This window comes from Oryza sativa, chromosome 3, assembly GCF_034140825.1.
Source record: "Oryza sativa Japonica Group chromosome 3, ASM3414082v1".
Classification (NCBI taxonomy): Eukaryota; Viridiplantae; Streptophyta; class Magnoliopsida; order Poales; family Poaceae; genus Oryza; species Oryza sativa.
This window is the reverse complement of record NC_089037.1, coordinates 26,370,466-26,392,308: the sequence shown is the minus strand read 5'-3', so window position 1 is coordinate 26,392,308 and position 21,843 is coordinate 26,370,466. Positions and strand designations below refer to the sequence as shown.

Here is a 21,843-nt window from a genome sequence, read left to right as displayed (position 1 = left end):
GGTATTCCTAGTCTCCTGGTAGCTGTGGAAGGAACGAAACTCCAGGGTTTTCGACTCTGCGCTCGCTTCGGTCGCAGTGGTTCTGGAGTCCATCCGCTCGGAGGGCCAGCTGTGGTCTTTAGTCGGCGTTGCTTTTTTTGGGGATTTATTGGGAGTGTAGCGTGGCTTTGCCCCCTCCCGCTGTTTGGAATTACGTTTTTAACCGTCGTAGTAGTTCCTAGCTTCAAGTCCCCCCTTTAGGCATAAGCCAATCTGGCTGATTGCTTTGTGTAACAAAAACTCTTTTCCTACTAATATATTGACGTGCAATTCTTTTGCGCGTTCGAAAAAAAAAACTATTGTAAAGCACATGCATATAATAGTTAAAAAAACCTTGCAAAATAGTACTAGTACATACTACTAGTAGTTTAAAAGAGAGAGAGAGAGAAAGGATGATTGCTCACACTGACTTGTGGGCCACCTCCACCTCTTAACATCCGTACTTAACTCGCAGGCCCCCTCCCTTCTAAAATCCTCGCTCGTTAATCGTTATCCAGACTCCGCGACGGCGAGCCGGCAAGGCGAGCACCGCAGTTGACGACGCCTCTCCACTCCGCTCCCCTCCCCTCCCCTCCCCTCGTCTCGCTACCGCCGCAATGGCGGCCACCGCCGCCTACCTCCCGCTCCGTGCCCAGGCGCAGGTGGGCCTGGCTCCGCTCCGGCCGTCGGGCTCGGCCGCTGCTGGGGCGCGGTTGCCCGGCCGGACGGCGCGGCGCCGGCTTGCGGCGAGAGGCGGGCCGGAGGCTGCCGGTATCCGCGCGGAGGCTGTCCCTGGTGGTGGAGGGGTCGCGCGGAGGGCGGCCATGGTGCCCCCGTATAATGTTCTAATCACCGGTTCCACGAAAGGTGTTGTTGAGTTCTCCCCCCCTCGTCGTCGTGTTGCTTCGCATGCTTGATCTTGCTTACAAGAAAGAAGTAGGATGTCTGTGGATGCTTTTTGTTGGGATGCAATTTAGTAGGAGCATATAGGAACTGGTGGTGATCGATATTTCTGAAATTCTGAATGCTTGTGTTGGAAATAATTCAGATGGTCAGGGTGTGGTGTGGTGGCGATGTTGTTTTTTCGTGCCTTATGTAGCCGAGAAGAGAGCAACACCAATTTGGAAGTAGGGGTGGAAGTGGGTAGTGCCGCTACCAGCATAAGAACCTGCTTAATTAGTTCATTTCCTACTTTCTAGTACACAATTTAGAAGACAAAATGAACTAGAACATCAGTGCATTCGGCATTGACCTTTTAATCAAACAATGCAAATCAGCTTGAAACTGTGTGGAGCAATTGCTTTGATACTGTATTGTGGTAAAAAAATATTTAAATCCTGACATATTAGATCTTTTGGTCAATGGTGGTAGAGGTATATCTCCTAAACGCTTCCTTTGTGGAAGCTTGTTTCAAAAACCTTTGTAGTACAACTCAATGACCCTTGTTTGCTCTTAAACAGGTATAGGATATGCTCTGGCAAAGGAATTTTTGAAGGCTGGCGATAATGTTGTAATCTGCTCAAGATCAGGTACAGAAATGATTTTGTGCTTTCAATAGGTAGCGCTAGTTTTAGTAATTATTTTTGAGTGATGACATAAATAAAATTGGATAAATTATCGAGCCTAAGATGCATTGCAAATTGATTTGCATGGTCAAGTCTCGTTTACCTGTTTCTTTATTTTCCTCTCTTCTCATTTGGATGATCCATTGACCTAACACTAAAATATGCACTATCCAGCTTTTGTCATTTGATGCTCATTATCGCTCATTAGGTGCTCTATATAGGGGTCATCTGCTTGATATGACTGACCTGTTAAATTGATCTTTCATGAAATTTTAAAATGAATAAACAAATGGATTGCTAGGATTTTCTTGAGCCCACTTTTAGTGAGAGAATGAAAAAAAAAAAAGCAAACAAGTTACAGTTTAGCCTTTCCTTGACATGCAGTCTATCCTCTACAGCTGAAAGGGTAGAATCTGCGGTGACTGACTTGAAAAAGGAATTTGGAGAGCAACATGTGTGGGTACCTACTTCCTACTGCTGAGCTACTTGATACTTTTACTGCCATTGGAGTCTCCACTTATAATTATGTTTGTTGAAAATTTTACAGTGCAATAATACTTATGCAACTGAACTGCTTCTATTTGTATTATTGCAGGGAATTGTCTGTGATGTTAGGGAAGGAAAGGATGTAAAGGCACTAGTTGATTTTGCACGTGACAAGATGAAGTATATTGATATTTGGGTACATAATCACCCCATCATCATCAAATATCTGCACATGAACTTACTCATGTTTATATTCTTTTCATATGTACAAATATGAAAATCACTGGCTATAAAGTTATGCTGATTCTCACTACATACTCATGAGTGTTCGAAATTTCTCAGCTACCCTTTTTGAATATTTAAACTTCAGTAATTTAATTGAAGCACTCAGTTATGTAGTGTTGAATCTTTTTGGGTAAAATCTAGAACCATAAGAAGGCAGGATTTTCTCCTTATCTTTGTGTTCCTTTGGCACAGATCAACAATGCTGGATCAAATGCATATAGTTACAAACCGTTGGTCGAGACCTCCGACGAGGCTCTCATGTAATTTTCATGCTGTCTTTTTATTTATGGCTTGACCAAATACATTCAATTGTGCTTTCAAGCTATATTCAAACTCCACTCTTTCTTTGATTTAATAGGGAAGTGATCACAACTAACACTCTTGGATTAATGATATGTTGTCGTGAGGTATTTCTTTCAACTCATACTAGCTTTCTGAATTTCATTACAACAACTGTGAAGATTCATTTTCCAAATATTCATCTTCTTGCCATCTTGCCATCTTAGGCAATAAATATGATGAGAAACCAACCTCGAGGTGGCCACATATTTAACATCGATGGTGCTGGTTCTGATGGAAGGCCAACCCCAAGGTATGCATTTCCATTTGTTCTGTTCTGTAGTAAAATGTAGACACTCAATGTGCAATTCAATCATTATATCATTATGTTTGAATTCTCATACAGTATGAAGCTATGAAATTTCACATCATGTATTATGTCCTTTTAGTTTATTGCTAATTGCTAATAGGAGAGTACCTATGATTCCACATAACTGTGCCTCATAAGTTTCTGTGCTGAATTTGGCTTCCATATAGACATATACTGTACTGTTATCAGTAGTTTCAACCAAATGAAAAAATTACACCACTGCGGTGGCCCCCGCGCGCGCGCGTTGGGGGGTTGGGGGTATCAAGCGATATTAAATATAATTATATTTTGGTAACTAGTGCTTTTGTGGTTACACCAGGATACTACTTAATAACTTAATATCCTTTCAGAAATAGACACTGATTATTATTGATAATGACTAGGTTTGCTGCATATGGTGCAACGAAGAGAAGTGTGGTGCACCTTACAAAATCTCTGCAGGTAAAGGTTATGTGAGGATATAACCTCATATCATTTTGTTTTGATCAGAACATATCCAGTGTAGCATTTATTCATAGTCCACTATTTGTGGCATTGTAACTTCATATAAATTGTTAACTGCATTGTGACATCACAACTATGATGCAATATTGATTACCACCATTTCTCAGTATCCAGAACAATAAAGCTGTGATTATCAAATAGTTACTCAATACTCATTAATAATTTGAAAAAAAAAACATAAAGCTGTAATCATCCATATAATCCTTGGACTTGAGTCTTGAGGTTCAGACCCTTCCCTTCTTAAATGGAACGATTTTTCTGGAGAACTCGCAATGTAGGTTTTCATTTCCTCTTTTTTTTGTCCTTCTGGAATTCTTGTTTATTAGAATTTGCAGGAAGAAAATAATTTGATTCTAATTGCAGGCCGAGTTGCAGATGAATGAAGTGAACAATGTTATGGTGCACAATTTGTCGGTACATAACTCCAACCTTTTTCCTGGTGTCTTACTACTTTAGACTTAACTAGATGATTAAACACTGGAGTAGTTTAGCAAATTAGTTCCTGTAAGCTTTGAATCATGCATCTCTGCAAGTTAATTGGTTGCATTCTTCTTGTATAATCGATTAATAATGATGCAAGAATAATTATACCGAGTACATATTAATCTGTGCAGCCTGGCATGGTTACAACAGATCTTCTTATGTCTGGTGCCACAACAAAGCAGGTGAGTGATCCACATGGTCTCCTTTTAACAATTGTTGACAAGATAGTTCATCGTTATTAAATTCTGGATTTATACTGATGGCAGGCCAAATTTTTCATCAATATATTAGCTGAACCTGCTAATGTGGTAAGAGCTCCATCTTGATTTCTTTTTTCCCCAGCATATCGTTGTTTCTTGTTCTAGTTTCCATATGGCTGAAGACTGAAGTAGCAAACATGATTTAGCTACTGCAAGCCAAATAGCTTGAAATATCTAACCAAATAGCTTGAACATGATCTCTGGACCTGGTTATATGTTCATGAAAATCATGAGACAATTCTTTATCGATGGGTTAAGTTAAACCTGACGTATTTACTTGCATTATCAATGTTCAAACATGCTAATGAATACCTCGTTGATCATGCATACCTTTACATCTGTCATGAAACACATGCATACCCTTAGTATTTATTAATTTCAGTGCAAAACAATTATTCGCACAGCTTCAGTTGTTTTGATCAGAACAAATGTGGCCATCTAATATTTTCATAGGACACATAAAAAAACTAGTTGTTTATAGTTCAATACGTTAGCTCGATTGAACTTAAAAAGTTGAAAAGCTTTACATGACATGGGCAGTGCTTTATACCACCAATGACATCCAGGTTCATGTAACACGGGATATATCTATGAGTGATCCAATTTACCTGCCTTACATGTTATTGATGGTAATGTACACTCGTTGAGTCTTCTAGTTAGCTGTAAGGTCCAAAATATATTTTTTTATAACTTTATTATGAATTATGATAGGTTGCGGATTATCTCGTTCCAAACATCAGAGCAATACCTACTAACCAGTCCATGAAACCAACCTACATCCGTTTTCTCACAGGCTTGAAAGCCTACTCCAGAATATTTTCAGTAAGATCTCCACTGTATTTTGTTATTATTTGACATCCTCAACTACTGTCAATTCCACTGTGTTGAATAACCATTGTCCCTGATTTCACTTGCAGAGGATTGCTTTTGGTGCTCGTAGGAACAAGTATGTTGCTGAGGATTAGTGTCCGTTTTGCTGCCATCTTACAACCCTGAAGAGAACTAGGGACATTTTCTTGTTCTCTCTTGTAATTACATTCTTTGTAAAATAGCATGTATTACCGATGGCATTTCAAGAAGGTGATGTACTCCTATGTATAATATCAGCAATTTGATTATACACTAATTCAGTTGCTGCTCATGTGATGCACTTCTTATCATCCTTGTGATCTCTACTGTTCTACAAAATTTCCAACCATACCTAGAATACAAGTTTGACAAGAGTTGCATTTATGTATGTTTCATCTTCCATGTAAAGAGCACCTCATGATACATCTGTGCAAATACATGTATGATTGAACTAATTTTCGATAGTACTTCCAGTTCCAGATCTTTTGGAGTTGTTCCCTACTTTTCCAGTTTCAATTTGAAGGATGGACAACGTTTTGCAGTGTCAAAATTTAGGCACCTAGTATGGATGATTGATTTTCTGTAATTCTATATTTTCTTGATTGGAAAAATGTGCAGATGACATCACAATGACAAGACAAGGTCATGCTGCCATGCTGCTGCTAGGTGTTGGCAGGATAGGACTTTGTTCACATCATAAACATCCAGCTTGCCTGATAAGTTAACCTCAACATTCATTTTGTACCTAATTTATATTTGCAGTTCTGTGCTTCTTTCTTTATCACGTTCATGATTTTGCATGATCTATGATGCCCTTCCATTCATGTATTGGGCAGAGGCCGCATGTGCTGCGAAAAGAGCACCCTGTTATACTCCATGCTTAATATGAGATAATCATTCATTTTGTTATCTTACCATTTTGAAATCTTGTACTTCTCTGCCTACCTTTCCTTCCATGTACACCAACTGTGATGACCGATGTGCTAGACAAAATGTAGAATGTCCCTTCCATAGGCAGTGTAGTGATAGGAAGAACTATATAAAAGGGGTGATATCCTTTCAAGGTTGGAATGCCATCTCACTCTTCTCCCTAAAAATAGACGGCACAGTCTCAATTCCTTTTTCTTCATCATATACATTGGTACTAGTATTTGTATTAAGTTCTGGTTTCTCTTATTCTGATCTAATGCATTCTTGATTTCTAAATAGGATTTTAAAACATCGGTACTCATGTTTGATCTCTCACATTTCTATTTGGAAATGTTTTCCCTTACCATAAGGGCACATCCTCACATTTACTCCATACTGACAATTTAATGAATCTGTCTTGTTTGATTACACAAATACACAATCCAAACAGGCTTTATGTCTTTTATATTTACTGAAGTGCTCTGAGTATGATTTACAGAATAATGTCCAACAGCCAGCCAGCACAAGAGGATGATTGCATGTCGAGCATTCTGGTTTCTCGCCTTATCCGGGCTATGCAGCCAACAAGGAGTTACCTTCGATGGTCTGATGATCTCCATAAGATGTTTGTGGAGGCTGTGGCCTACCATGGAGGTCCCTATGGTAAAACTGTTTGTTATTCACTGCTTGATCTCAAAATACTCGTTGATGGAACTGATGCCATGTTATTGTTAAAAAAAACTGATGCCGTGTTATACATTTGTTGCAATCTTCAGAAGCTAAACCAACTGCAGTGAAGGAGACAATGCAAGCTATGGGTGTCACAAGCCTTACGACCCACAACATCAAGAGTCACCTCCAGGTACCCTCCTGCCATGTTGCAGAGCTTTTTATCAGATATTTTGATAATTCTTTCTCTCTATTATCATTCTCGTTCTGCTGCACAAGATCTTGATGCATCTTGATTGTTCGTGCTATTGATTTCTTTTGTTTTTCAGAAGTACAGGGAGAGTTTCAGTTCAGGTGTTGGGTCTCTTCATGATCATGATCTGCTGAGAACCACTTCTCCAAGCAAGGAAGCACTTGATCTGTATGGTTGTTTGAGGAAACTAGATTGTGGAATTCACATGCTGCATGGCATTTTTTCTCTTTCAAAAAGATACAGTGCTGCATGCCATAAACTTCTCTGAAACATGTTGCAGTTGGCTGTGTATATCCACTTGTGGATATAGAGACCGGATTTCTATTCATTATCTCAAAAAAACATGTTGCGATGTGCAGGGCATCTGAGATGGTTAGGGACAACGATGCCGCTATGGCTGAAATCGAGGTACAAATCTTCTTTCATCTTTAATTGAAGTTTTGCCTTCTTGTACCTGATTTGAGGGTATATATCGTCATGATGAATTCAACATGTGATGCAGATGTTGAACGATTTGCTGTTGGATCACGATATAGAGGTATGTTTTTCGCGACACACCTGCAAATGCACTTGTTCTATGCGATCGCAACTTAACATCGATGCTGCGCCTTTGCAGATGGTAGAGACCAGTTTCTCTGTGGACGATTTGCAGGTAGAATGACATCATCATATTTGCACCTCTTTGAATTAATCAGATATTGAAAACTTCATGATACAGAACTTCCAGATAACAATGTTTATGTGCATCTTCTGCTCGTGTTTTTTCTTGAAAAAAACGTGTGATACAGATGATGGAGAGGGAGCTGATGAGTGAAATCAAGGTACCAACCACCTTGTTCGTGTTACCTTTGCTTGAATTGGCTTCGTTCTTGTTGTGTTTCCCTAATTATTCCCCCATGCGTGCAGCTGATCGAGCACAACTTCGAGATATCTGAGAGTGCTCTTGATGAGTACATGGATGACTTGGCCAACTACGCATTTGACCTTACGGGTCCTGCAAACTCTTCTAGTCCATGACGAAAGAAAACGCAATGAAACAAGCTTATTTTCTGCAGAAATCAAGAAAATCTTCCACGTTCTGTCTCTCACTGTGTAATTGGGATTCTAATACCCGTGATTTGCTTCTTGTCCAAATGGTCATCAAAATGCGATTGATCATTTATATATATATATATGTAATCGTGTATGTTTAGCCTCGTGTGCTTACATGTAGTCCCCTCGTGCCTCGTGAGGCGAATGTGAATTTGGGGTGCACGTTTGATCTCAATGCTATCGGGCTTACGCTGAATTTGTAGTTTGTAGTTCATTTTCAAAACAAAATCTTTTACCATTTTTAAAATAATTTTTTTGAGAAGGGGTCAATTTGTCAAAATTTAGGTACTCACCGAAACCAAGTACGCGCTAACCGACTATTGCGGTAGCCATGGCGGATTGGCGGGCATGGGCCCGCGTGTCAGCCTCTTTGCTCGGAGGTCTTGACGGTCAACGGAGGAGTCTCCCTCACAAACTCATCAGGAATTTCCTCGCAATAAAATAAGCCTAAGAAGCGCCGAGTCAGCAAAAAACAGGCCCACCTGTCAGTGACAATAGCCGTAGCTTACCATCGAAGACAATCAGCTGTTTCGCCATAAAAACCAATCTCCTTTTCCCCTCGCTTTCTTCATCAGATAATAATAGCAATAAAACAAAAAAAAAAGAAGAAGAAGAGTCGCTTGAATTTGCAGCGTCGCCGCCGCCCGCGCGAGATGGCCCCCGCCGCCGAAGTCTCCTCGTCGTCGGCGGAGACCACCGGCTCCTCCGCCGGTAGCGCGCCCTCGACCGCCGCCGCCGCCGCCACCTCCACCTCCCATTCGTCGTACCGGCGCACGGCTCCCCCGCTCCTGCTCCTAGCCTCGCTCGCCGCGCTCCTCATCATCTCCACCGGCGATGACACCGCGGCCTTCGATTCCGCCGCCGTGGGGCGGTCCATCAAAGGTATAATCGTGCCCGCTGTTTGGTGCACCATGGGCCGGATTTGGGACTGCTGCTGCGTTTGCACGGGGATCGTAGCGCCGTTCTATCTAGGGTTTAGGGGCCTTTGGGGTGGTTTGGGGTTTTCGCTGTAAGATGCGTCTGGTAGCTGCTTCATATTTTAGGTTTTCATGGGGCTTAGTTATAGAATAGGGTTTTGGAGTTGGTTTGTGGAGGGGTGATTGGAAAGTTGCAACTCTTTTGTCGCGAATAAATCTGCAGTAACATGCCTCTCCTTTTACTTCAGAACCAATGCATTTTTGATAATGTCTCAAAATTTGTTTTGTATTCAGTGGTTTCGGCCTTGGCTGAAGGATAAGTATTGTCATTTTGAAGTATACAGATGGATGATTTTTACCTGAATAACATCTCTTAATAGCTAGACCGTACCCACTTTGTTCCGATTCACCTGTGTGTTTGGTATGAGCTTCTTTTCATGTATAGCCCTTTTACTTACATGTTCCTTTTAGCACAACACTTGGATTTTTGTATGATAATCCCCTTGTAGGTTTGCCTATATGGTTCCAATGTCCTATTATTATTATTTTTTTGTGTTCCAATGTCTTCTACCTAACATGCTGGTCTAATTGATTACTTCCGCAGATGTTAGTCTGGAAAATCCAGAGGTGACTTTTGTTCCTTCATCCCTGGGTGGACAGTTTTGCGAGCGAGTTCGCTTGTCTGGAATACCGAAGTTACATATTGGAAGCTATGCAAATCAAATACGAGTCAAAATGAATGTTTCCCAATCAATGCCTGAAAAGTTCCATTGGAAAATAGAAATTTGCTTTCATGGGTAAGTCATACTGTCCAAAGTGTAAATATACACATGCTTCGGGAAAGAAATGAGTCAATTTTCCTTTGCAGGAATGCTTCTATGGGATTATGCCAATGTGAGACAGGTGAATGGCAAAATTTGCAAAATGGCATGTGGAATGCTGTAAAGTCTCCATATGGAAACAAATATGTTGATGTTAAAGTGGCTGATAAGACATCTACTAGGTTCAGTATTTCCATTCAAGAAGGTGTGTATTATTCATGAACCTAATATTTGTTCTACCAGTCATACAATCAAGAGCATCTATGTCCATTCCTTCCCTATAATTACTGTTCTTGTTCTGTGTATTTATGCAGAGTTTCAGAAATGGCGTCTAGCTTGCCTCGGTATTGGATTTATTCTGCTATTCCTATCACCCATTGTTAGCAAATGGGCGCCTTTTTACTATAGCAGTTCTATGGCTCTTGGGGTCCTGCTTGTTGTTCTGATTGTCCTTTTCCAGGTATTCTCAATCAAATAATTTTGTATGTTTCTTTTTATCATTGTTGGTATAGACACTTCGTATTGTGGCTGGCCAGCAGCAACTGCCTAAATAGTTCCTAGACAGGCTAGGTGCTTGCTAAGGGAACACCAACTTACTGTTCAATAAAGACTCATATTGAAAGACATGAAAATACAACATTGTTAAGTTAACTGGCTGCATTTTGTTATTGGGGCACTTCCACCAAGTTTATTATTAAGGAGTAATATACATTGTTAACTTACTGCATTTCGCTAAAACACCTCACTCTTGAGTTTATTCATAATATTTTCAAGTCTAAACTTAGATCTCTTGCTCTAATTAGCGAAGATAGTTTTATTTTTCTCTTAGTTTCCTGTAAAATAGAGCATGAAGCAACTCTAAATTCTGTGACAAGACCAAGAAGTAATAACATTTTCTTTTGATAAGGAACGATCAGTGACTCAATTTTAACAAGTATTTTATTTTGCTTATGGAAAAATGTGTTCTATCAAATTGATTGATGGTCTGTCCTGGCGAAAAAAAATTGATTGATGGTCTGACCTATTTTTCGTTATAGGGGATGAAATTGTTACCAATGGGCAGGAAAAGTTTATTTTACCTCACAATTTATGGATCTGTGGTAAGTTACCTATGCCCACAACTTCCTGGTATTAATTTTATTGATATACTCTTCAGGAAATTGCAATTAATTCTTCTTACATGTTTATCATTACTATTCTGATGTTCAGGTAGGGGTTGGCTCCTATGCTGTACATTATTTCTCCACATTGGTTGCTTCTATTCTGGAAAATTTTGGTTTGAGTGAAGAGATGCACAACCCTGTAAGTCATTCCTCTTGAATGTGTCAATGATATCAATTAACTGATCCGTTTATTACTTGACATAGTATATTTGCTTGCTATCTGCTTGCTTATAATTTCTGTTCCATAGGGCACAAAGCACATCATCTGTTGTTAAGTTGTAATGACTAATAAACCACTTCAGAAAAATATGAATTTGAAAAATGAATTATAGAAATAATAATGCATTTGTATTAAAGCTAAAGTAAAGTGTTCTTGGTTCTTTATTTTACTTTTGTCCTGTCTAAGCTGAATTGTAACTACCAGTAAAGTTTATTTTGTGTTTTCCTGTTCATTTTGGTGTTCATACTTTATCCTTATTTTCTCCAGTAGTAAATTGACTTGAAACCTCTCTCTAAATTGTCCCCTAAGATTTGATTCAAACAGTGCCCTATTGAATGATTCAATAGTAAGTGTTGGGACTAACATGAGATGACTACAAACTATAAAAGTAATCAATAATAATGCGTGATTTTTCTAGGGTAGGAAATCATACGGTAGCATAGTTATTAATGTTGGGTTGGAACATCAGTAATTTGATTTACAGGGCAGGGCTTATATTTTGTGAAAAGACGCTGATTTCAAGTTCTACTGCTCAGATTCAGTGTTATCTGGACACTGACACGTGTCAGGTTCTGTCTCGGATTTCCATGTCCAATTCGTTTTTTAAAAAAATTGGATGTGCGAAATACTACCTGGAATCCACCACAGGTGGAGTCCAATTTCGGACTCTGGGATTTTTTCTCCTTGTTATTGATGTTTTGATGCTAAAAAAGCTACTATATGTGCAAAAGCATAATATAAATTACAATTATTATTTTTTGTCTACATATGGAATTGTATATCTTTATTTTCATCTATGCATGGTAGGCCTGCTTGTTTACTTATTTAGCATATGCATGTGATACCATTATGCACAATATAATTGAATATCTATTTTCAGTAGTTAACACATAATTTTGTGATCCCTCGCTTCTTGTTGCATGAACAATGGAATCTATTATGTTACATGCGTGTTTGTTTACATTGTGCCACCTAATGTAATGAGTTAAAACTGGATTACAGGTATCAATCTTCCTGCTGGTAGCAATTGTCTTGACTGGCGCTGGTTTTGGTTATTGGATGGTCAGAAGATTCATCCTTTCAAAAGATGGTAGTGTTGATGCTGGGATAGCACAGTTTGTGAAGTGGGCTATGCGTGTTGTTGCTATATGCTTTGTTATGCAGGTGTGGTTTATTTTTACATATCTTTGGCATTTTCTTGGTTTCTGAGCCGTGGTTACTAAATCTGCCAGATTTTATTATCTTGTTTAGTTCCCTAAGAACATGTCTGGTATGTATTTATTTTGCAGAGCACACTTGATCCTCTTCTAGCGTTATTCGCGCTGGCCGCTAGTTGGTGGATTTGTTCTGTGTTCACAGCATATAGAGCTCCAAAGTCAATGACACTGTGAGTCCCTTCAGCTATCTCTGGTCTGTGTGCACGTTCACTGTCATTGAAGTCCTCAACATGCTGATTCTGCTGCAGGAAGCAAAAGCAATCAAAGGCTTCTACTCAGCCAATGTATAATAAAGGATCACCTAACCCTCGCCAAATCCAATTCTTAAGCCCATCCAAGAGGGATATTGGAAGAACCACATCAAACAGTTCAGCCACACAGTATGGCTGGAGCAATTTAGCCAATGGAGGTAACATAACTGCTACTGTTGTATGCCTTCCTGGAAATGATTTTTTGGGGCTGGTCTGTACCCCCTATAGTGAACTGTCAGTAAGAATATTAACACATTTGAACTTTTGAAGTGCTGTTTTAATTTTTGTCTGTGTGTTGTACTAGAATGGTGCTCTTTTAAGCATGATTAACTTGAGTATCTTTAAAAGCATCGTATTTGTAGCATTTGAAATTGGCTTTCTACTGGTTTTTGCAGGACTGGTGTCTCCAACACTTACAAAGAGGGTGGTACCCGATAATCAAGATGAAGACCACTACTCCACCTTCCACAATATCCAACCAAGGAAATATTCAAAGGAAGAATGGGATGACTTCACCCAGAAATCCACCAGAAAGGCACTTATGGAGTGCACGGCAACCCCAGAGTTTGCTAGATGGGTTGCTGATAATGCTCACCGGCTACGAGTAGAGCAGCAAGATGACGCCTCGGAGGACGAGCTCATCGAGAGTTCCTCAAATTCATCCGAAGAAACAGCACAGGAAGCTGATACCGGGCTGTTCAGGTGGTATTGATCTTGGCATGCTAAGAGGCTATGCCGAATTGCTGATGCTGTGCACGCTCTGTAGAAGTAGGAGGCAGTAAGAAAGCTAGTTAGCAGTAGGGTTAGCATTTCTATTATTTCCACTATTGTTCCCACGGTTCATGCTTCTTGGTGACTGTAGTTAGTTAGCGATCTCAAGTTAACTAATGGTAGATTTAGCTTAGTTCGTAACGGGCCATGGATCGGTAGTTAGCTAGTTGCCTAGAGTTGATCGACTTACCAGAGGGCTCGAACTTGTGTAAATGCAGTCTATTCGATCCATCATAATTGATAAATCAATCCTGTTGGAACGTTGGATCGGTATTAGGATTACAGTGGTAGCTCATCTTATGGCTAAGAGGAACACATGGCAGGAAATGTAATGCTTGGGATCTCCGTGTTGACTTCGATGTCGATATGAGGTAAGGGCAGCAAGAAGCCAAGGGAGTATGATGTCGATAGGATGTGGGCTTGAAAGAATCATGCAACTACAATTCTCTTCCTATTGTTTTAGTTTCTTTTACCCCTCAGTTCCTTGCGTCTGCTCTTCTGCAAGGCATCCCAGGCGATTCTTTTCTCCTTTTCAATTTTTCTAAAGGCATGCGTGCCCATCGTTTCCATTCTATGACAGGGGTAAAGAACGAGGACCACTGTTTTCTTTTCTAAATTAGGACCACAGTTGCTTAATCAACTACGGAGTAATACGAGTGTTTGCTTTTTCTCATATAGGAAAAACATTTATGTGAAGTCGTGTTCGTCGTCCAGCCGCACAAACGTCGTCCACAATTCTCACGCATCTGGACGAGGCTACTGATGCAGAATGTTTGCTGGTACGAATGTTTGGTCCCTTCATAAAAATCTGAAAGCTGTTAAACAAGAACTAGTGCTGCTTGTAGCATAATACAGTATCATTTGGATTCCGATGTTATCAATCAGCTGACGAGCCGTGCGTATGGAGATGGAATAATAATCGGACGCGCACGCTGCACGAATCGATTCGATTCGACCCATCTCTTGTGGATCTGTGTCTTGGCCGTCTCTTCTTCCTCCCACCAGCCTCCTCCCCTGGGTCTGCCTGCAGAGTGCAGACAAAACCCTCCCATCTCCAGTGGATCCTCTTCTCGTCTCTCGACCCCACACCCTCCACTGGAGGCCTCCAATTATTGGCCAACGCACGAAAAAAAACGTGAATACTAAAAAAAATGATCGGATGGGACGTTTACTATAAATCTGGATATGGACATGTAGTACTAGGAAACGTCACATCCGGTTATATGTTGTTATATTCTGAGATGGAGGGAGTAATTAGAAGGGGTAAGACTTCGAATATAGACCGGCTAACCTACCACCTTTTCACAAGGCTATCCGGAAGACTCTTGAGTGTTTCTCGCCAACGCACGTCTCTATCGCATGAGTTTCTCCCCATTCTAATACGGATAATTTCAAATTTCTATTCCATCACTTCCGTCTTAGTGTCCGGATTTCTCATTGCCTAACGCCTCTGCTGCATCTTGTGCTGCCGCCTGCGTCAGGTACTACGAACTACTCACCACGGCATAGATTAAAGGAGATAGAGAGGGACAGAACAAAATAATGGTTTGGTGAGATGATAGTATTAATCAGTATATAAACCAGCTTATGACATTCCTGCGCGTGGAGAACGTGTGATTACGAACTCTTGTCGTCAAAGACCCACTCCACAGGACCACAGCCTTGTCTGTGTATTTTTTTTTTAGAATGAAGAAAAAATGAATTTTAGAATGAAGCCTTGTCTGTGTATTGGAAAAGAATAAAGATATTTTTATTTGCCTCGTATTCTCGTGTAATGGCATACTACACCTACTCTATACAATTAAATGGTACTGTGTTAAGGAATGAGGTAAACATGGCATGCTGATTGAGTTTATGTTCAGGTAAGCTATGAGAAAATGACTCACTGATTTGTTTAGATGATCGATTAATTGCATTACTTGTTTATTTAGTTTATTTAGGCTGAGTTCTTTTCTGCATCTCCAAATAACAACTTCATTTCCGTTATCATACTTTACGAACTACTACACAATATATTTCGTGCAACAAATTTCTATATATTTTTCTAAAGTGAAATAAAATCTATTTTTAATTTTATAGTAGTTAATAATTAATTAATTATGCTCTAATGAACTTTATCGTTTTACGCATGGCTGAATATTCTATGAAAAACATGCAGAAATAAACAGGCCCTTAGCCATGCTACAGTGTGTTTTTCTTTTAAAAAAAGACGTGGACATAAACCCGTTTATACCCTCATCATGTACTTGTTTGTTTACTAAAATTGTAAACGAGAATCTCGGGAATCAGTTGAATAAGGCAACTGAATCTCAAAGCTTTCGTTGTATCGAGCGTACATGTAGCAAAAAAGGAAAATATTCCTTTTCCCAAGTTGTTTTCTCCTCCTCTTTCTTCTTTTTAATTTAACTCGGCTATCTTTATACCATGGTAAAAAGTGAAACCCTCCACGTGGATCGCTATAAGATTCTCCTCCCCCTCGCTCTCCTCCTCGCCTCCCCCCACAGCGGAAGAAGATTCCAACGAGAAGGCGAGCGAGAGAGAGGAGAAGAAACCAAGAGAGCGAGGGCGGAGGAAGCAGTCGAGCTCTCCCAGCCTCGGCGGCTAAACTCCCCCCCCCCCTCGCTTTCTTCCCCTCCTTCCTCAATCTCCAAGCCTCGATATCCGTGTTCTTCTCTGACCGAATCCGAATCCCGCGTTTCTTTGTTGCGCGCGCGACCGCCCGCGGGAATCTTGGTGGTTCTTGGGCGATCGTGATGGCATTGGATGGCGGCGGCGAGGTTGGCAGGAGGAGGAGGAGGAGGGGATGGGGAGGCGGGTTCCCGAGCCTGATGCGGCGGAAGCAGGTGGACTCCGACCGGGTCCGCGCCGCCGAGGGGGAAGGGCAACCCCAGCTCGCCAAGGAGCTTAACATCCCGGCGCTGGTCGCGATCGGTATGTTCATCGAATTCCTGATTCTTATGTTTTTTAATGAGAGAAATGATTTGTTGGCTTTCTTTTTTCTTTTGTATGACGTGTTTTTTCTTTTCTTTTCTTTTTTTTTTGAAATTTTGATTACTTGTGTTGAAATTAGTTTATGCATATATTCATTGTGAAATGTTTATGAATGTACAGCCTTTTGGAACCAGAGAATTATTAGATGTTTATTGTGGTTTCAATGTTTAGTTGGTTGGCCTATTTAAAAGTTTGAAGATTCAGCTGGCAAATTTATATTTGTTCTTTCTTTAGAAGTTTCATTCTTTCATTCATGGAGTTGGAATGACTAGCATCATACATTGGGGAATCCATTTTTTAATAGTTCTCCAGTTGTTTATTACATATATCTGAATGCTTTGCATTAGTTTGTGACAGAAATTCATTAAGTGTATAGGAGTAAGTGTGTGTGGTACTGTGGTAGTATACTAGTATAACGCTATTTCTAGCTGCTGTGCTTCTACTACTTTTTAGTTGTCTATCTCCAACTTCTTCTACTTGTTAGTTGTCTATCTCCAAGTCTCTGTTGGTGTTATGGTGTATCTCTCATGATCTTTGACTTTCAAAAATGGAAAATGATCCTCCAACTTTAGACCTGTAAATTCCCTCAAACAAAAAAAACTTTAGCTCTGTAATACATAAACACTTGTTTTTGTGGGAGGCATTAACTAATTACACTGTAGTGAACTTCTTTCTACACAGTAAATTAATCGAGCTCATAAGTTCTACGCAGTAAATTAATCTAGTTCATAAGTTGATGCAAGGTGAATGATTGTAATTCTACCTAGGTGTAGAGAAATACTCCCTTTGTCCCAAAATATAAGCATTTTTAGAGTTAGACACGGTTATTAAGAAAGTAAGTAGAATTAAATAGGGGAGAGTTGTGATTGGATGAGAAGTGGATGTAGGTAGGAAAATCGAATAGTGGATGGTTGTGATTGGTTGAGAAGAGAATATTGGTGTAGAAGTTGTTATATTTTAGGACAAATTCTAGCGGCTAGAAGTTGTTATATTTTGGGACGGAGGGAGTATTTGTTTACATGAACTGTCCATGTTACATGAATTGTTTTAGTGAGCGTTTGTGTTATCTACCAGGTGTCGGTTCAACAATTGGAGCTGGGGTATATGTTCTTGTCGGAACAGTTGCTAGGGAGCATGCTGGTCCAGCATTGACAATTTCATTTCTGATAGCTGGAATAGCTTCCGCGCTCTCAGCCTTCTGTTATGCCGAGCTTGCTAGTCGGTGCCCATCTGCTGGAAGCGCCTACCATTATTCATACATCTGCGTTGGTGAAGGGTAAATTACTTACACCATAATGGAATACACACTCTTCATGGAAGAAATATTGCACCTTTGATAGTCTGTGATATTGTCAAATCTATTGTCATAAAGGAGGATTAACAATCTAAGATACTGTAAACAGATGACTAGAGTTTCTCACATGACTCATTTTTATTTTTCTAGTGTTGCCTGGTTGATTGGTTGGGCTTTAGTGCTGGAATATACTATTGGTGGATCTGCTGTTGCCCGTGGCATATCCCCCAATCTTGTAAGTGTCGTTTTTCCTTCATCTAGTTCTATGGCATTTGATCAATATTCGAACTACATGTCTCATATATTCTATTTTCATAAGTTTCGCTCGTCTTTCAGGCCTTGTTCTTTGGAGGACCAGACAGTCTTCCATGGATTTTATCACGCCACCAGCTTCCATGGTTTGATGTCATTGTTGATCCCTGTGCCGCTGCCCTCGTTTTTGTTGTTACTGTTTTGCTATGTGTTGGGATAAAAGAGGTTGTTACATTGGTCGATTTGTAAGTTTCCTATTCTTTCATCTGCAAACTAGGATTATAGGACTGTTACTAATTATTCTATTTGAATCTGTTGCAGAGTTCAGCTGTACAAGAGCTTATAACAGTTCTGAATGCTTGTGTGATGATATTTGTTATTGTAGCTGGTAGTTATATCGGCTTCCAGATAGGATGGGTTGGCTATAAAGTTACTGATGGGTAATGCAAAAAAAAAAAAACAGTTGATTGTATTTTGAGAGTAATTACTGATGCACTTACCATTTGAACATTTCAGATATTTTCCACATGGGATAAATGGAATGCTTGCTGGATCAGCAACTGTTTTCTTTGCATATATTGGCTTTGATACAGTTGCTAGTACTGCTGAGGAGGTTAAGATGATCCTAACTAACCATGTCGTCCACTTCCTGTATGGGGATGCTGATTTTTCCCTCTTTCAACCCTTATAGGTGAAGAATCCACAGAGAGATCTACCACTGGGAATAGGAGCGGCATTGTCTATCTGCTGTTGCTTGTACATGATGGTTTCTGTTGTTATTGTTGGGCTGGTACCATATTTCGCTATGGACCCAGATACGCCCATTTCATCTGTCTTTGCGAAACATGGAATGCAGTGGGCCATGTAAGGACTCGCTCTCCTTTTGTTTATTCCCATATATCCAATTATCTATAATGGTCTTGCAACGTGCTTATTTAGTCTGTCACTATGCTGTTTTGTTTTAGGTATATTGTGACAAGTGGTGCTGTTCTTGCACTTTGTTCAACTTTGTTGGGGTCACTTCTTCCGCAGGTATACAAACACATCCCTCGATATAAAAAAAAATCCTAATAATTCCCAAGCTTTAAACAAGACAGTGAGCACATAGAGTTGATTCTAGTCGTCTACTATATGCTTGGTCCATAAGGAATTTGCGTTCTAATATCACAGTCAATTATTCCGCATTATATTAGTGAGAGTGGTCTTCTAACTAGCCAAAGCTGAATCTATAATCCTTGTGGAAAAAAAGTTATTTTTTTGTTGTACTTCTCACTTGTATTCTGATTTCTGAATCTGAATCAAACTGCTTGGTCCATAAGGTCAATTATTCTGCAGTACATTAGCGAGCAGTTGATTGCACTTTTCACTTGCATTCTGATTTTTGAATTTTAATTAAACTATTCATATAATGATTAACGTTGTTTCTCTCCTTGCAATTTTGCCGATAGGCTCTGTTTTGACAAAATAAACTATAGTACCTGCAAATGTATATTGAACTAATACCATATCAACATAAATGAAATTTGTAGCACACACATCAACACTAGATTGATGATGTGGCATGTATACCAGTACTTGTTACATTTGAGCTATCCCTGATTGCCTTATACGTAAAACTGATCCCATGCCTACACAGACAAACTCAAATGAGAACACAAAAACATAAACTTAGAAACAGACACCCACCCGCCCACTCTTTCCTTGCACATTATTATGTGAAACTGAGAACTTGGGGATGCATTACCTTGTTTTTTAAAATACATTTTAAAGATTTTAGTTGCCATTTCATGCAGCCTAGAATACTAATGGCGATGGCACGAGACGGGCTGCTGCCATCTTTCTTCGCCGATGTTAACAAGAGGACACAAGTTCCTGTAAAGAGCACAGTCGTGACTGGTCTCTGTGCAGCAGCTCTGGCTTTTTTCATGGATGTTTCCCAGCTGGCAGGAATGGTAAGGAACTTACCCGGCTGTTATCTTTGGATATACTGATGGTCTTTTGCAATGAGAGGTGCATTCTATAAGACCATACTTGCCATTAAGCATTACAGAGATTGTAAGGTGGAGATAAAATTAAATACTCATTTGTTGCAGGTCAGTGTAGGTACACTCCTTGCATTCACCATAGTTGCTGTCTCGATCTTAATACTCAGATATATTCCTCCGGATGAGGTTCCTCTGCCTTCATCTCTGCAAGAAACATTCTGTTTGAGCCAAGAATATGATGAGGAAAGGGTTAGCGGTATTCTTGGAGATGAGAGATGCAAAACATCTGAAACAAAGGATGTGATTCTCGCAGAATCTATGGAGGATCCTCTCATTGAGAAGAAAATAACAAGTAAATTGCATTCCCATTTTTCTTATAACTGCTGTATTTTATTTACTTCAGTTATCCAACAAGAAATCTTCTGATAAACTCTGCAGGAAAGATGGACGAGATGAAGCGTCGGAAGGTGGCCGCTTTCAGCATAGGATCTGTTTGTGTTGGAGTTATGGTTCTCACATCCGCAGCTTCTGCCACATGGCTGCCTTTGTAAGTGTCAATGATGCACAAAAACAGTATGTAGTGATAGCCAGGTTCCTTCCTGTTTCGAGAATAACCTCTATCTGTTGTTGATGCCAGTCTTCCTATGTGTATTGGCTGCATCGTTGGCGCTCTGTTGCTTGTAGCCGGTCTTGGCCTCCTCTGCTGGATCGACCAAGATGATGGCAGGCATTCTTTCGGCCAATCTGGAGGTACATAGCAAACTGTTCTCTCTTTTTAGGAAGGATAAAACACTGCTTTATTCTGCCAGTACATTCGGACTAAACAGCACACTTCTTGTGCAGGATTTACATGCCCTTTCGTTCCACTTCTGCCAGTCTTGTCTATCCTCGTAAACACATACCTGTTGATAAATCTGGGGTTCGTGTCTGACTTACCCAAATTATTACTCCCTCCGTCTCATATTATAAACCACTTTGGGTTTGTGCTAGAAAAATGTAGTAACATCTGCAGCACCAATTTAGTTTCAATAAATCCATATTGACTATATTATATTTTTATAGTAAATTTATTTTTTGTTGGAGATATTGATATATTTTTCTGTACACTTGATCGGACTAGAAGAGGTTTGACGTAAAAACCCAAAGTGACTTACAATATAAAACGTATGGAGTATTTTTTTTTCTTTTTCCATACCACTAGATGCCTTTAATCTCACCATTTTCTCTACCATCCATCATGAACATTAATTCATTTTGCATTGTCTTGTTCAGTGGAGAGGCATGGATGAGAGTAGGCATATGGCTGCTGATAGGCGTCTTGGTGTACATTTTGTACGGACGAACTAACAGCTCCTTGAAGGATGTCATCTACGTCCCCGTAGCGCAGGCCGATGAGATATACAAGAGTTCATCTGGATATGTGTCCTAGAAAAAAATATTTTTTAGTTTGCACTATTCTTCAGTGACAACATGCCTCACCTGTCTGCAATTGGAAGATTAGCCTGGACAGAGGAGATGCTAAATCATTCATACTTGGGGAAAAAACATGGATGCAATATTATATTTAGGATGTGCATAGGTGTATATATAAACCCAATTGGACAGTGGAATACATGATTTTGTGTATATAAGCCCTTTGTACTAAATGGTAAACTGAAAAGCAGTTATCGATGAAAAAAAAGTGCAATAGACGAAGTACTACTATACTTATATCCCTATTGCATTATCTTTGCTGTATTTGTTTTCTTTTTGGTTGTTTGTTCGGTGGAACACGTATGGGTTATACCTCTATACGATGCGAGTTGTAGTAGTATACGTACGTACTGCATGATCCCAGTCCGAATCGAAGTCTCATATATATGTGTTAGCCTGTATTTTTACATGCCTAGCTAGTCGATCATTGTAATGTAATAAAAAAGGAGTTGCTGTCCGTCGACCC

General features: G+C 39.8%; 3 protein-coding genes across 13 annotated transcripts; all 3 read left to right on the top strand.

Moving 5' to 3' along the window:
- Window positions 1-513: 513 nt before the first annotated feature.
- LOC4333604 (chlorophyll(ide) b reductase NOL, chloroplastic-like) lies at window positions 514-5,577 on the top strand. 2 transcript variants are annotated; one of them, XM_015772787.3, is made up of 14 exons: window positions 517-885; window positions 1,479-1,547; window positions 1,982-2,043; window positions 2,179-2,265; window positions 2,547-2,614; window positions 2,713-2,761; window positions 2,861-2,946; window positions 3,387-3,444; window positions 3,871-3,921; window positions 4,122-4,172; window positions 4,257-4,298; window positions 4,817-4,879; window positions 4,962-5,072; window positions 5,168-5,566. In XM_015772787.3, exons 1-14 carry the CDS (start codon window positions 636-638, stop codon window positions 5,213-5,215), a joined length of 1,095 nt encoding a protein of 364 aa, XP_015628273.1. In that variant the 5' UTR covers window positions 517-635; the 3' UTR covers window positions 5,216-5,566. The 2 variants fall into 2 exon arrangements, with proteins under 2 accessions (NP_001405320.1, XP_015628273.1); NM_001418391.1 differs by lacking the exon at window positions 4,817-4,879 and having other exon boundaries at window positions 514-885; window positions 5,168-5,577.
- Window positions 5,578-6,126: 549 nt separating this feature from the next.
- LOC107280215 (myb family transcription factor PHL12-like) lies at window positions 6,127-8,228 on the top strand. 10 transcript variants are annotated; one of them, XM_015772790.3, is made up of 9 exons: window positions 6,127-6,240; window positions 6,508-6,671; window positions 6,785-6,870; window positions 7,007-7,098; window positions 7,290-7,338; window positions 7,433-7,468; window positions 7,547-7,582; window positions 7,719-7,751; window positions 7,837-8,228. In XM_015772790.3, the coding sequence occupies exons 2-9, from the start codon at window positions 6,512-6,514 to the stop codon at window positions 7,945-7,947; spliced, it is 603 nt and encodes a 200-aa protein (XP_015628276.1). In that variant the 5' UTR covers window positions 6,127-6,240; window positions 6,508-6,511; the 3' UTR covers window positions 7,948-8,228. The 10 variants fall into 10 exon arrangements, with proteins under 10 accessions (XP_015628276.1, XP_066164850.1, XP_066164854.1 ...); XM_066308753.1 differs by having other exon boundaries at window positions 6,132-6,240; window positions 7,010-7,098; XM_066308757.1 differs by having other exon boundaries at window positions 6,176-6,240; window positions 7,658-7,751.
- Window positions 8,229-8,588: 360 nt separating this feature from the next.
- Window positions 8,589-21,622, top strand: LOC4333602 (uncharacterized). The gene is made up of 24 exons (XM_015774111.3): window positions 8,589-8,904; window positions 9,544-9,736; window positions 9,808-9,965; window positions 10,075-10,220; window positions 10,798-10,860; window positions 10,970-11,062; window positions 12,146-12,307; window positions 12,433-12,530; window positions 12,609-12,769; window positions 13,007-13,321; window positions 15,846-16,313; window positions 17,448-17,649; window positions 17,818-17,902; window positions 18,004-18,144; window positions 18,241-18,359; window positions 18,436-18,532; window positions 18,611-18,783; window positions 18,885-18,951; window positions 19,713-19,871; window positions 20,013-20,256; window positions 20,343-20,451; window positions 20,542-20,654; window positions 20,748-20,823; window positions 21,177-21,622. The coding sequence occupies exons 1-24, from the start codon at window positions 8,676-8,678 to the stop codon at window positions 21,331-21,333; spliced, it is 3,828 nt and encodes a 1,275-aa protein (XP_015629597.1). The 5' UTR covers window positions 8,589-8,675; the 3' UTR covers window positions 21,334-21,622.
- The last annotated feature ends 221 nt before the right edge of the window (window positions 21,623-21,843 follow it).